Below are 14,732 nucleotides of genomic sequence, written 5' to 3'. Positions count from 1 at the left end.
TTAGTTCTTGTGACCTCTGTATCGCGCCTGTCCTCATAAGTCATTTAAACACACTTTTAATAGTGTTAACCTGGACGGCATGTGGTGGGCAGACCCTGTAAAGCATCATAGATGAAGGAATGGAAAGAAGGAAAACCAAAGGGTAGAATTGTAGAACTTATCAAATGCACAAAGATTTGGTTTATGTTCTGCCTTTTTATAATTCATGATTCTGCAGGCTTTATTGCACTAGGATTGCAATAAAGCAAACTAGAATGGTCTCTACTTATGTTTCAGACTGTAAAATGTTACTTGTGATTCTCTGATTTTTAGGTGTATAATTTAGCTGTTCGTCACCTGAGAGATAAAAGAAAGCAGCTGTTGATAGTTTTCTAGTAAAGCATGGCTGTGAGGATTAAAAACCCCAGTTCTGCTCCAGCTCTCCGTTTCCCCTCGTACCTCTTTTCTGGAATCTTTTTCACCTAGACTCTGTCAACACATGAAACTGGCCAGTTGAAAGAAAGGAAAAGGAGTAGTAAGGGGAAAAATGGGAGATGGGAGGGGTGCAGTTGTGAAACTGGCGTCAGACCATCTTTTGAGTGGAATTCTTTGCAGGGGTCAGGGTTCAGGCGCGGCAGTGTGGCGCTGTGATTGGCTGAGGAAAGGTGAAATGAAAACCACAGTAAACTTTTGACCCCGGCGCAGGAGCTCTGCAGGAACGCCCAGCCTCAGCTCTGGCGTGGTGGAACAGAGCCCGCTCTCTTCCTGTGTTTACTCCACCAATCCAACAGGGACGGTGGGGAGAGGAGGAGGAGGAGGAAGGGGGGGAGGGAGCACAGAGAGGGAGGAGAGAAAGACAGAAGAGCAAGAGGGAGGGAGGAAGGGAAGAGAGAAAATCGTCAGAGCTGCGCTGCGGTCTGAAAATGAATATCTTTTTTTTTTTTTTTCAAAGAGTGGCACAGTTGAAACGTGTACACAAACGCTGCTTATGAAAAGCAAAGTTAAAACCGGGCACAGCCTTTTTGTATGAACTTGAGGTCATTTCAAAGGTATTGCCAACAGTTATTACAATGGTTGACATATCTTCACTCTGAATTATCTGAGGATACATGAGATTTGCACTGCTAGTGAAGATGTGTGTGTTATCAGACTATGCAGCATGGCAGCTGATCAGGCCCTGGTGTTCTGGCTCTCCCAGATAAAAGGCTGTTTAGCCATTGATTAATGGACTAATTTCCATAATATTAGCTTTGTGTGATCACAGCCGCCTGCATTTTGTTTGGTCACTGTGGCCTACATCGTGTCCACATTCTTATCACTTCACCATAAACACCAGTGTGTTAAGTTTATGGAAAATTAAGGGTCAGTGGTGCTATGCAATGAGTTAGCTGGTTGAATCTGTACCCATGTGGGTCCTTTCCTGTTCCTTTCTGTTCTTTGTCTGTATTAATGATGGATAGTAGGAGATGTGACACACACACACACACACACACACACACACACACACACACACACACACACACACATACACACACAGTGGAATCTGCCATCTCTTTGTTTCCACCTTCATTTATTTTCCTCTCGTTTTTCTATACGTTGCAGTTTGTGTGAGAAAAATAGGGAGATGCACACGGTCTGTCTGAGTTCGGTGTGTGTGCATGGGCGCGGGTGGGGGATGTTTTCTATACGAAAACAAGCAATCCTATGAAGGCAGTTCTGCTTTGAACTGCCTTCTCTCCTTTACCACATTCATTTATGGACATCATGTACACTCAGAGTTTGTAGAGGAAAAAGCCACCAGGACAAATAGCTGTTTTGTATTTTAATACTTCTACTGTTTTTTTATGGGCCCTCATGAATTTCTTTTATGAGAAAATTTCTAATATAATTTACATCAACAGTATGTTGTTTTTAGTCAGTGTAAATAAATTTCAGATAGGCTAAGCAGTTTTGAATTTATTGATCATGATTAGATTTGACTTTCGATTTTAAGGCCATTTAAATTGTTAGACTATTGACTCTTGATATGTAAACTTTAACAGATCATTGGGTTTATGCTCTACAACTGTGATTTACTTTTTTTTTTTTTTTTAAATTGTGATCTGTCTGTCTGTCTGTCTGTCTGTCTGTCTGTCTGTCTGGCACTCTCTCCTGTCACTCTCTCTATTTATTGCAGTTTAGTCCGCTATAACGTGGCTAGATAAGTATAATGGTAACTGAAAGGCAGTGTATTGTGTCGTAGAGGGTGAATACTGCACTGCAGCCCATCAGTATCTCATAGGCCGGGCTGGGATCGGACAAGGATTGAGAAATAACATTAAATCATCATCTCGACTGGGCTACCTACCTATAGCCTATGTAAAACAATTGGCCATACAAGGTGCCCTTATATGTCTAATCAGGGTAAACAGGCGAGGTGTAACCATGGTAACAACAGGTGCGTGACAGGGTAGCACAAACTTCGTGCTGCAGCTTACATTAACTGCATCAGGCTCGGGTTGGGTCAGGTTCTGATATAAACACTAGAATGCGTGTAGAGTTCGGGTCCGGGTCCATTACCACCGTCTCAGACTTGGGTCGGGTTCGATCCGCGCTCAATAGTGTTTGCTGTCAGAGAAGAGGCTGTTCATGCTGTTCAATGTTACTGTGGCATGCTCCTGCATTCTCCACAGCAGAGTTGTGTGAAATGGCCACAAATATATGTTAGCAGCAGAAATGCTGAGCTAGCTGCTAGATAACTGTAGCAACAGTAGACAGCAAGGATCAATCAAAGAACTGGATGCATTGCCAACTCCAGCAGAGGCAGGTGAAGCTGTAGGCTACCGATAAGCTATGTTGTGTTTTCTTTGAAGTGTTTTCTTCTTTACCCTTTGGACATGTGCCGGGCATATACAAGTAATAGATGGGATGGAGAGAAACACAAACTCTGGGAAAGTTGCCAATCCTGCTTTTGAGTTCGATTATTGAAATTGGAATTTGCATTTAGAATCAAAATCTTTGCAAAGTTAATATCTGACATAGATTATCTTGATTGGTTAATCAAATTAAACCTTCTAGTTGGATTCCTTAAAGACTGAGGCTTCTACTTCTACACTCACGTAAGCTGCTGTGAGGGCGTATTTCTTTCTGCTTTCCCTGCTCCACCTCCCTATCCTCTTCTCTCACATGTGCGTCACCACCGTGGTTTTGAAAGGTGTGCTTTATGCTGCTGTGAACTGCTCCTTGTGTGACTTCAATATGAACTCTAAATCAGTCACAGTTGTTGAGGCTTTCCATTTGCAAGACTGATCTATGTGAATGAATTTGCTAAAACAGAAATTAAACAGGTTAAGATTTATGTATGTTGTATTTTTGCCAGCAACGATTCATAACTCAGACATGGTTTGAATGGACCTTCACATTATAGTATACAGAGGAATAAAGAGACAGAAACATCTTGCTCTACTGCCAGACACACTACAGACAAATGCAGGAATATGTCCTGTGTTGTCTGTCTGGTTTTTAAGCCTTGGTGGAATTTCACAACTGCCTCGGTACATAAATGGATTCTTTCTCTGAACAATTTACAGCTTCGCTTTTTCAAAATCTGCACTTGTACACACATGCTTGACATATGTCCTCCTCATCCCCGTCCCTGAGTCTCTCTGTGTGGCAGTGCTCTCCATCTTACCATCAAACCCCCTGCCTTCAGTATAGTCCCACAAGCTCATGTTTCATTAAGATCATGTGTAATTTTGGCAGAAAAACGGCTAATAAGCAGTTTTCACCAACAGCAAGGGTGCATTTGACACTATGAAGAGTGTGTGTCTGTGGAAGTTATCCTCCCTCAAAATAAATGGGAAATCCACTAAATGTCAACATGGTAGATGGCTGCTACACAAAATGACATTTTTTTTCTAAATTATATGAGGCAAGAACAATAATGGGGAACATGGTTCCCTTCTTTTTCCTGCCATTTAGCAAGGGTACAAAGTTATTGGTTCCAGTATATATTCACAAGTTAGGAGCTGTGCTTTTGCTATGGCAAGGATCCAACTTTCGACTTGAAACATGAAGTTACTTTTTGAATCAGATTTCATTGTCTGTCCATCTACAATATAGCAGTAATTAACTATTGTAAAATTTTAAAACATTTCGTTTCAGGCTTTCATTCACTAATATGGATAAAGGTTTGTTATGGCAGCACCTCCTCTTTACTGGTTGTAATGGTCATTCCATGTCAACCAAAGCTGATCCTTTGTCCTTTTTGCCTTGCTGGCCCCCGGCCAAAAGTGCTTTTTGGTTACATGTGAATGTGTCACACATCTCACCATTAGGGGGCTCACTCAAGTTCAGACATAAAGACAATTTTCTAATGACATAACTTTTGTAACACCCCTCCCTTGAACTTGGATTTTCCAATCATGGCGCCAAGGTTCATGGGATATATTTAACAGTGTGCTTGCCTGCTCTAAATTCAGCTGTTAATGTTAACATACAAAGATAACTGGCTTGTGATTATTTGATTTTTCAGTTCATTTTCATCCCTTTGTCATTGCCCTGGAGCTGGCTCGTAACAGCTTGCTACTTACAGTGTTAACCTACTTCCAAGGCCAAACAGGATCATAACCCTTACACATTGCAGACTATGCCGCAGACTCATGAATCGAATGTGAAAAGGTTGTGATTTATTTAGTTGCACCACATTGCACAGGATTCATGGGGGTATGTGTCATTAATGAGCTCCACAAGTTTCTCATCATTAGCTACTCATTACAGATAGCCATATCAAGCAAAAATAGTAGTCGATATTCAACCCCCGCCATCCCCAACACACACACACACACACACACACACACACACACACACACACACACACACACACAGAGTGAGAGCAACCTGAGCTTATCTGGACACTTTGACACTGACTATTATAAATCACCCTGTGTAGCATGTACTTAACAGTTGCTATACACATGTGAGGTCTACTTCCCACAGCACCCGATGAACTATGGCATATTCACACAGGTTATATTATATTATATATTTTCTTTATGCCAAGATAGGTAACTGTGTAGGGTTTTTTTTTTACTTAATCATACAAATATTTGAATATAATTACCCATTCCTAAACAGTAGACAGTATCTTACTGGCAAGAGTGCAAGATTGACAGGTGGGTTGTAATAGACAGGTAGGTCTTCAGCATCTTATACATCAGAACAGTTGTAAAGGCAGTTCGTCCTGGAGTGTGGATAGACAACTTAGCTGTAGCTCAGACTACAGCTGTCCGTGTAGTTCACAGGGTCTCCATCTCCAAATGGCTTCTTTTTTTCCATCTTTATTTCTATGCAGACTTCAAATTGGGACTTTTTTGGTGTAAAATGGTTCCTTTCTTATTTTTGATTTAATTATCATTGGTAATTAAATCAAAAATTTTAACAAAACCAATGATTTAATTATCATTGGTTTTGTTCATGACTGAAGTCCAGAGGAGCCCAGGTCACAAGTCTGAAGGGTTGACATTTGGATTCAGCAAACCATGGTTTCTAAACGACCCAGGATTTGTTCTTGTATAAAGACATGGAGACTGGGGTTGGTGTGTGCACCAGTTGCACTTAAGCCAGTATATAGCTGGTTGAATGCTCTGCAGGAGGTGGAGAAGTTCTTTGAAGAAAAACAGGAAGTCATTTTGTCCTTTTGTTTCCTTTTTGCTCTTGATGTCCCAAACTCAAGTAGACACCTTTTGTTGCTTTTATTACCTTGTGTGTGTGTGTGTGTGTGTGTGTGTGTGTGTGTGTGTGTGTGTGTGTGTGTGTGTGTGTGTGTGTGTGTGTGTGTGTGTGTGTGTGTGATGTATTCCTCACATTGTGGGGGCATACATCTGCTTGCACTGTCACATTGTGGGGACTCGCCTTCCTTATGGGGACAAAATGCAGGTCCCCATAATGTAAATCCTCTAATTTAAGGATGAAGACAGGTGTTTAGGGTAGGTTACGGTTAGGTATAGGGTTAGTGTTAGGCAAGTAGTGGTTTTGGTTATGGTTAGGGTCACTCTCCAGGAAATGAATGTAAGTCTATGTAATGTCCCCATAAGTTATGTATACACGACTGCTTGTGCGTGTGTGTTTTGAGTGCAGTTAAGTAATGACGATAAATCCTTCTGGTAGCTCATGTCTGCCAAGATTTTTTGAAAAAAAAAAAAAAAAAAGTTGCAGTTTATTTTCAGTATTTTATGATGTTTTTTCCACAACCTCAAACCCTGAGCTGTTTCTTGCTCACACCGTGCAATACAGACAGTTTGGGCACATGTGTTGTGGGTGTGTTTCTGGGGGTCTATAATTGTGTGTATGTGTGCCCCACTTTGTCTGATCTTTGTTTTGGGTAGGCCAGTGTTTATTGTTGGCCCTGCCACTCATTGTCTCAGGGAGCTCAGATTGCAGGCTTTATTTCAGGCCGAGCAGGAATGTCCTCCTCACTATTCTGGTCCTGACTGACTGACTGACTGACTGACACTGCTGCCATTCTGGCCTTTTGCCAAACGCCTGTGCATCGAAATGGTGTGTTTTTTAGTTTCATAATACGAACTGAAACGCTTTGATACTGCAGAGTGCAGACAAAGGCAGCATCATTCAGTTCAGTTCACCAAGTTTACTTATGTAACCTCATCAGCATCACATCTGTAAGAGAAAAAGCGTTTTTGTTTAGAGGTCCCATGGTTTCTCTCAGAAAAGTTGTAAGGACTGGTTGTAAGTATCTTTTGTCAGGGTCTGGCAGCCAAGTGTCTTTTCTGATAGGGGCCTGGCAGGGGCCAGTGACAGTCTGATTTCAGCCTAACAGTGGAGTCCTGTAGTTTGTGATAAGAGAATCATGGATGGAATCGCAGAGTTGAGGTTTTAAAAAAGCTATAAGACAGATTCCCTGACTGGAGACTTGGAAATATGATTGCATAATGTGTTAAAAAATATGTCATTCAACACCCCTGTTAAAAAAATCAACAGCTATAGCGGAGTCTCACAAATAAACGCGTCATCTTTGGATGCTGTGTTTTCAAGAGTTACAACAGATATTAAATAATATCACATTTTTTTCAAAGTCTCAATTGGCTGATTCTTACAGCCTTTGAGTGCTGGGCACCTTTCAACAACAACAAAATTAAAAAAATATATATATATATCAAAGTTTTTTTCACCCACTAAGCATAACAGTCTTCAAAATCTGCTGTATACACCTTTACTGCAACAAGTCAGCAAATAAAGAGAGGCAGCATTATTTTCCTGGCATGTTTGTACCTCCTCAACTCCCCAATCACTCACTGAGGCTGCAGAATCACTGAAAAGACTCAGACTAGACCTGTGTGCAAGGTCAATGTCTGAGAGAACACAAGAATCAGGTGACAAATAGTCTCTTTGGAGGTGCTCTGTATGCTCTCGTCCTTCCCTCAATAGGGAATGCTACGAGAGCTTTGAGGCATGCAACGCTTTGTTTGATAATCATGTCTCTGAACACAATTAAATGCTCGTTCTGTTACACATGATTGGTACAGGAATGGTTGCAATGTTGACTGGTAGTTTTCATGAAGATATGAGGAAGCAAAACCCCTCACACTCAAAGTAGTTGATTGAACAAAGAATTGTGCCTGACCCTTCACTGCCCACTGCGACTTCTGACCCGAAATCCATTGTCAGAGCTCAAGCACTGTCACCATTTAGCCTTTTCAAAATTAGAAATATTTTCCTGCATGCTTTCATATTTCACTGTTGAACTATTAGGGCTGTCAAAATTGACCAATAATGCTAAAATATTCCTGCTATTAAATAAATGTTTCACATCTCTTAAAAGATCTACATACCCACACATTATAAAGAAACAAATCAAATAATGTCCTGTACTTTGTTGTTGAATCGCTCAACCATTTCAGCTTGACCTACATTTGGTTTTCTATCAATGAAAGTGACGTTATGTGCAGAGTGTTTTGGAACACATTTTCTGGAAGATTTCAATGTCCTGGACAAATAGGAGAAAGACTATTATCTGATTATGCACCCTGTTTTCCCAAGTTTTTGTGTCCAAGTGTCTAATGGAGACCACAATTTTGGAACTTTTTCCAGTATTTAGCGAGAGTGCTGCAGCTGGCAGCCACAAAACAGGCTGCAATGTAAGCCTACAGTGTGTTTGTACATTGTCAATGTACGTCCACTGAAAGTGTTTATTTTTGCTTCTGACTAAAATACACTTCATTCAAATGTGACAGAAACGTAATATAACTCACCAAAACCTTCCTGATTCATCTGTCACTGTTCCAACAATCACCACAAACTCTGGTTTGGTTGAAATGAACTCTTCATTCACCAATAGCAGGAGAGGAGTGAGAGAGAAGGGGGACATCACAGAAGCAGTGGGGCAAACGGTGTGTAGAGCAGGAATATTTTCACGTTCAGCTCTGGAATTCATTTCACTGGACATTTTCACCAGAGAGACTGAAATATGTCGAACTTCAATAGATTTTCCTGGGGGAAAAACAAAATAGCAGTTACTGGATAACAGAACTGGTTTCGTGTTGTGACTCCTGTCCGTCACGCACTGTATTCAGTGCATCCATGGAGGAGCTGTTTTTTTTTTTCTCTCTACAATCTGGGTGCTCTTTCAAAACAGACACGAAAGCAACAACCCATAAATTTAGTCCTTACACTTATAATTACTCTACTCAGCAGCAGTCAGCATTAGACACATGAAACTTTCTGTTTTGCTCCCAGTTTCACTGTACCTTTTGGTATTTGTCGCATTGTAAGCGTGCTTGTGTGTTTTATTGGTACTGCATTGAGAACTTTGCATTTTGATATAAAAAAGTATTCCAAAACATATTTTTTAAAAGCAGTAATTGACAGACTTTCTGTTTCTAAACAAGTCGCCAACAGATTTAGTGTAGGAACTGTTTGAAAGTTACATACTCAGTATTGCTAACAGTATGATACCTAACACTGTTTGTCTCAGTGCTGTCTCCTTGCTTCTCCCCTCCCCCTCCCTGTTCATCCTCCTCCTCCCCCACTCTTTATTCTACGCAATCTGCTCTGACTCCTCCTCCTCCTGAGGTTCATATTCACACAAGTGATTATGTCTGCTGGTTTGAATTACATTTCACTTCCAGTAGTGGCTCGTGCATGCGTGATGTGTGTTTGTACCTGTGTCAGTAAATAAGGATAGAAAACACAGAGATGAATAAAGTTTCACTGTCCATTGGACATGAATGAGAGTTGGGGGATACAGCAAAAGTAAAACATCAGAAAAGATGGTAAAAAATATTCACATATTGCTATTTCTGTGAATAGTTGATTTGTCTTGGTGATGGCGAGAGTTGGCTCAGAATTATTAAACCATGTTTGGACAGTTGACAGAAAGGGAACACTTCTCTCTCTTTCTCAATGTTAAATTATTCAGCTGCAGCATTAGCTCAGTAGCAGCCCAGCGTTTAGAACTGATGTGATCAGTGGTCTGTGGTGGAGGATCATACACACACACACACACACACACACACACACACACACACACACACACACACACACACACACACACAGCTTTTGACTACTGCCTTTTGAGTTAGACTTATGAATATGACTAAACATCAGTAGAGACATCAACATTTCTTCCTTTCAGGAGTTTAAACATTTTAATATCGTATATTTAATCTGTATTTTTTTTACTTTGCATGTGCATAGAGAACAGCAGTTGTGCAGTTTTTTTTTTTTGTTTGTTTGTTTTTTTCAGTGAAAGAAAGAACACCTGACAGGCTTATCTTTGACAGTAGGATGATGGTGCTAAAGGTCAGTGGGTCTTTGGGAGCAATTTGTGCCCAAACACTGAAGACCAGACCCTCCCAGTTTTTTGTTAGTACCCAATGACAGGTCCCCTTGATATGATAATGCAGCTCGAAAAATCCTAGGCAGGCAAAAAATTATGATATCTTTAATGTTGCAAAAACTGCACACAGATGTCAGTGACCAGATTAAGAGAGATTCATTTCATTTGCTGTGATGAAAGCTTATTCAATTGCTCTGAGGAGAAAACAGTAAACCCCAGAGGGCCTTCTTTGCTTTGATTATGAATAGAATAGCAAAATACTGAAGGTTATGAAAGCTTTGACAGAATTTTTACTAGAATGGGTAAAGCAAAGCAGTATAAACAGTGTATATTGTCTAAGGAGAGAAAGGTTACATGCTCAGTAGCATCTCTCATTTAAATTAATTGTTAGCAACAATTTTGCAGGAATTTCTGACCTGTGAGAATGGGTCTTGTTCTCTTAATGCTCAGTTAGCTAAGCTTTGGAAAGCCTCTGATGGCCAGCAGCAGTCATGCAAGGTGTCAGTAGGAACCAGGGTGACAGGGAACCAGCCTGATAAATAGAATATGTAAATAGGGTGGATGAGTGGCCACATTTCCAGGAAAGGGAAGTGATGACGCAGTGGAACGGGCTGAGGGGAGGACGCAAACAGGATGCTATCTGCTGTGGCTTCCTGTGCAATTTTAGAAATCAGATTTTCCCATGAATTTCTGTAAAAGCATAACATAAAGATATCATGCTATATTCATAGGGAGCAGAGCAGTGCCATTATCAAGTCATATTGAGACACCCAGACATTCAGAGAGCACCACAGTTCATGACCCTTTTATCTTCTCTGTCTGTTTTCAGGAGATGTTGAGACACTGAAGCGACACTAGACCCTGGATGGAGTTTGACCACCGGGGCTTGTACTGGTCAAGGTGAGCATGTGGTATATGTAGAGATAAACACACGCACACAACACACAAAGATCTAGACCATTTCATTTTTAACTATGCTGCAGCTGCTGTTTTTTGGTACCTCTTACTTTGTGTAACATATCAAGTCCCTGAGTAAGTTTCATGTTGTCAGATGAAGCTGACTCAGGTCAGTGGCATACTGCCAGGCCTGTTGAGACTCATCTGTGGTTTTGTGGACTGCTGCTCACAGTCTCTGACTCCGCTCTATATGTGTCGTCCACTTGGGTTGTCAGTTTTCAGATTTCATTCAAAGTTTTTGAAAGTGCAGATTGTGAGTGAAGTAGTGAAGCACACTGTGAACACAAAAAGCACAGTAAATTGTGCATCTACTTCCCACGAGAACATAGGTTTTTGTTCTTTTATGTAACAAAGACACTCAGCATCTCTTTGTTACATTGCATTTCCATGTTGAAACCTGTTTACTCTGGTTTTCTGCATTGCTTCACCATGACCAGAGTAGAAACTATTACTAACTATTCTACACCACCACACATTCCATGTTTTCACAAAAGACCCCCAGCAGCCCCCAGCTCTGCTGTTTGTCCGTTTCAGGATGTGAGGCTGACTGAGGGCTGATGTCATCTTTCCTCACTGCTACAGAGGTGAGCCTTAGGACAGAAACCAGGAAGGAAGGAAGAAGGAGAGAAGGGAGGGCAGTGAGAGTCACAGCCGGAGCAGGACAGGCAGATTTAGAGAGGGGTGGTGAAAGGTAGACAGACAAGAAGCATGCAATGCTGATTTATGGCACAGAGTGCATGTCTGAGACTCGGTGCTCTTCTCGTAGTAGTAGTGGTGGTGGTGGTGGTGGGTGACTGGGCTGCATGTCCTAGCCTGCCATTGTGGAGCAGGAGTTGCGTAATGGCTCCCATCCATTCTACACTTATCCACTCTGCAATGAGCCCACTCTGTTTAAGAGTACCTGTCTGTGCACACACACACACACACACATACAGTCCAGGATAAAGTTGGAGTTGAACAATCTGGTTGTACAGCCGCACGCTACAGCTTTGTGTGGGTAGGAATAGGAAAGAGCTGTGACCTTAGAGGTGGGTAAGGAGTTTTCCTCTAATGCGAACTCTGACGGGGTCAGACACAGGGCAATGCCAGAGCAAGAAAACAAGGGCAGGGTCCCCAGCCCAGCACTGCTACACCCAGGGAGAGAGGGAGGGAGAAAACAGTGGGGTTGTCTTAGGATGATATGGGGGGAAGCAGTTAAAACCCATTGGAAGAAAGAACGGATGTAGACTACTATGGAGAATGCAAAGTAAAGAGAATGCGGAAGAGGGATAATTCTCACCAGTCCCTGAAATGCGCCGTGGAGCCTCGCCTGGATTGTTTCTAGGCTTCACAAGCCTGTGTGTATTTTTTGCTCTTGCAGTCCCAAGCAGTTAGACAAAGGGGCAGACTGGTGAATATGTGCCTTGCTGGGACAGTAGCTACCAGCACTCATCTTCCTTACAGACTGTACTGCGACATGCCTGAACATGTCAGTGTACTGGAAACGGTTTGTATACGCAGTGTGTACGTGTGTTGCCGCTGCTGGCACAGTGGTATCATTCTAGCGGGCAGGCTGGCTGAACGCGGGATGACCCATCTCCCCTGAGGCTCCAAATCACTACATCATCATCAGTCGCTCCTCGCAGTGGAACAGATGAGATTTCACTCCCATCAAGCTCTAAGCAGGAACCAAGGCTGCTTTACTAACTGGATAGTGTACCCTCATAAATCTGTAGGAATCCACAATCTACTCTTCCCTTGGAAGTCACTTCACTTCACCGTCAGTAGCTTGGGGCTATTTTTTTTTTCCATAACTTGACACTAAGTTTTCAAGGTTTGCTTGAATTTGCCCAAGTGTTTGAGTGGACAGCTGTGGGGACTTTCTAATTCACACTCCTCTTTTGATTAGATTGTCCCACACACGAGTGAATAAAACCACACTCTCAGTTCATTCCTTCTGATCATGTTGCACTGCCAGTATATGTGTGTGTATGTGTACTTTATATATGATGCATGTGTTTTCAGGTGCTGATATGCGCTGAAGATGAGTGGCATAGGAGACAACTCGTTGGAGCCGCTGTGCTCTGACCGCAAACGTAAACTGTCCACCTGTGACACACCGGGCTTAGGGTGAGTGCTGTAACTTCTGTTAAGTGTCAATCACATCCCAATCCACTTTGTCTGCTGCTGTTTTTTGTGTGAATGTCAACAAATGCATGAGGTCACTTCCTTCCTCCTGGCCTCATGTAAACACCCCCAACCCCCCGGTCCAAATGTGTGTGTGCTGCTAGCAAAAATATCTGAAACATCTGAGCCCCGGCCGTATGCAGGCCATACGGCTGGGGCACGGGGAGGTGAGGTTGTCATGGTAACACGTCTAATCCCTTTGGCGCCCCAGCAGGTGTGACAAGCGTCGGAGGGAACAGGAGAGCAAGTACATCGAAGAGCTGGCTGAGCTCATCTCTGCCAACCTCTCCAACATTGACAGCTTCAACGTCAAACCTGACAAATGTGCCATACTCAAGGAGACTGTGAGACAGATCAGGCAAATCAAAGAGCAAGGTACCACCACTGTGCAAATTACACCTGTGGATTGTTGGTCATAAACAAAGCCACGCACAAAACACACCATTTTTCTTTTTCTCTATTTGCTTTGGGGGGTAAACAGTGAATAAAGTTAGGCTGAGTCTTGTACTAGTGCTGCAGGACAGATGATGCCAGTGATGAAGTGGTGTGTTTGGTTCATGGCCAGGCTGCTCCAGACTGACAGCCAGGCTGTTTGTATTGCTGGGGGTAAATGAACACCAGTAATTGAGACCAATCCTTGGTGGTCATGGCTCAAGGCTGTCAGTGACAGTGTGTATCTGTTAGTGCCAAACCCTGCTTCTCTCTGGGAGACTGGCTGGGGTCACTTGTGATTCAGTAATCAGGCCTTATAGAGAGCTGCTTGTATCCCTTCATCCAGTCATTTTGTAGTTTTGACATGATTGGCGACAAAAAGGAGGATATTTTCTTCCCCTGTTTTAGCTCAGTTCAGATTAGGTATGTGAGGTTGAGTGGGTAAAGAAGAGGAAGAGCAATCACGTTGGAATCTACCCAGAGGGTCACAGCTGGCTACTGCTGGCCGGGTGTTAGGCAGCTAGGTTGCCATAGTTACAGGATGGGAATGATGGCGGGCCTCTCTTTTTCCACTCTTTTCTCTCTGTTATCCATTTAACCCACCTTTTCCCTCCCCTTGTTTATACATATTTGCATCAGCCTCTCAGGTGTTTGTTTTTTGGTTTTTTTTTATGGCTGTCACTGCTTTCTCAGCTCAGTTGACCTGTGTTTGTTTAGAAATTAAATTTAATCCATTGTCAGTATTTTTTGCCATCTTGCTTAGCTTCACAGATGACCCCTCTACATAGAGTGTTATCTAACAAAGCCTCAGACACATGCTGTTTTTAAAAATAGAAAGGCATGCTAACCATGCAGCCATGGCTCATGCTGCCACCTGCTGGCCAAAAAAACTGCTAAATGTCACTGTAATATGGAAGCAGCTCCCACAGTGAGCTGGAAATCATAGAATGACCTCCATGAAATTATGACAGACAGCGTGATCACGCAAAGTGCTATAAAATAAAATTACATCAATAATCATATATTATATCTATTATACTGTGGCTGAAAACACCATGATTTTTGATATTTAATGTACCAACAAAACAAATCCAGGCATAGATTGCTGTTGTAAAAATACAATTCTCTTCATCAGTTGTGTGATGTGTGTCATATGTCCTCAGGAAAGAGCTCTTGCAGTGATGACGATGTCCAGAAGGCAGATGTGTCCTCCACTGGTCAAGGGGTCATTGACAAGGACCATCTGGGGCCACTGCTCCTACAGGTCAGTTTGGGGACAATCACTTGGGGGCAAAAGACCAACCACAATTAGCTGCTGTTCCATATGCTGGACTAGTGCTTTGCTGTCACTGCTCATTTGAAG

At 42.3% G+C, this 14,732-nt stretch overlaps 1 protein-coding gene across 2 annotated transcripts in view; it reads left to right on the top strand.

Annotated features, from left to right (window-relative positions):
• LOC139328872 (nuclear receptor coactivator 3-like) overlaps positions 1 to 14,732 on the top strand; it is a 33,268-nt gene that overhangs the window by 7,136 nt on the left and 11,400 nt on the right. For both annotated transcript variants that reach the window (XM_070958941.1, XM_070958940.1), the window contains exons 2-5: positions 10,644 to 10,714; positions 12,776 to 12,880; positions 13,152 to 13,312; positions 14,533 to 14,633. In XM_070958941.1, coding sequence (XP_070815042.1) covers positions 12,795 to 12,880; positions 13,152 to 13,312; positions 14,533 to 14,633 — 348 coding nt within the window. In that variant the 5' untranslated portion in view covers positions 10,644 to 10,714; positions 12,776 to 12,794. The remainder of the gene's footprint in view (positions 1 to 10,643; positions 10,715 to 12,775; positions 12,881 to 13,151; positions 13,313 to 14,532; positions 14,634 to 14,732) is intronic.

Source organism: Chaetodon trifascialis, chromosome 3 (genome assembly GCF_039877785.1).
Source record: "Chaetodon trifascialis isolate fChaTrf1 chromosome 3, fChaTrf1.hap1, whole genome shotgun sequence".
In the NCBI taxonomy this organism is placed as follows: domain Eukaryota; kingdom Metazoa; phylum Chordata; class Actinopteri; order Chaetodontiformes; family Chaetodontidae; genus Chaetodon; species Chaetodon trifascialis.
The sequence above is the reverse complement of the archived record's forward strand: the minus strand, read 5'-3'. Positions and strand labels throughout refer to the sequence as shown.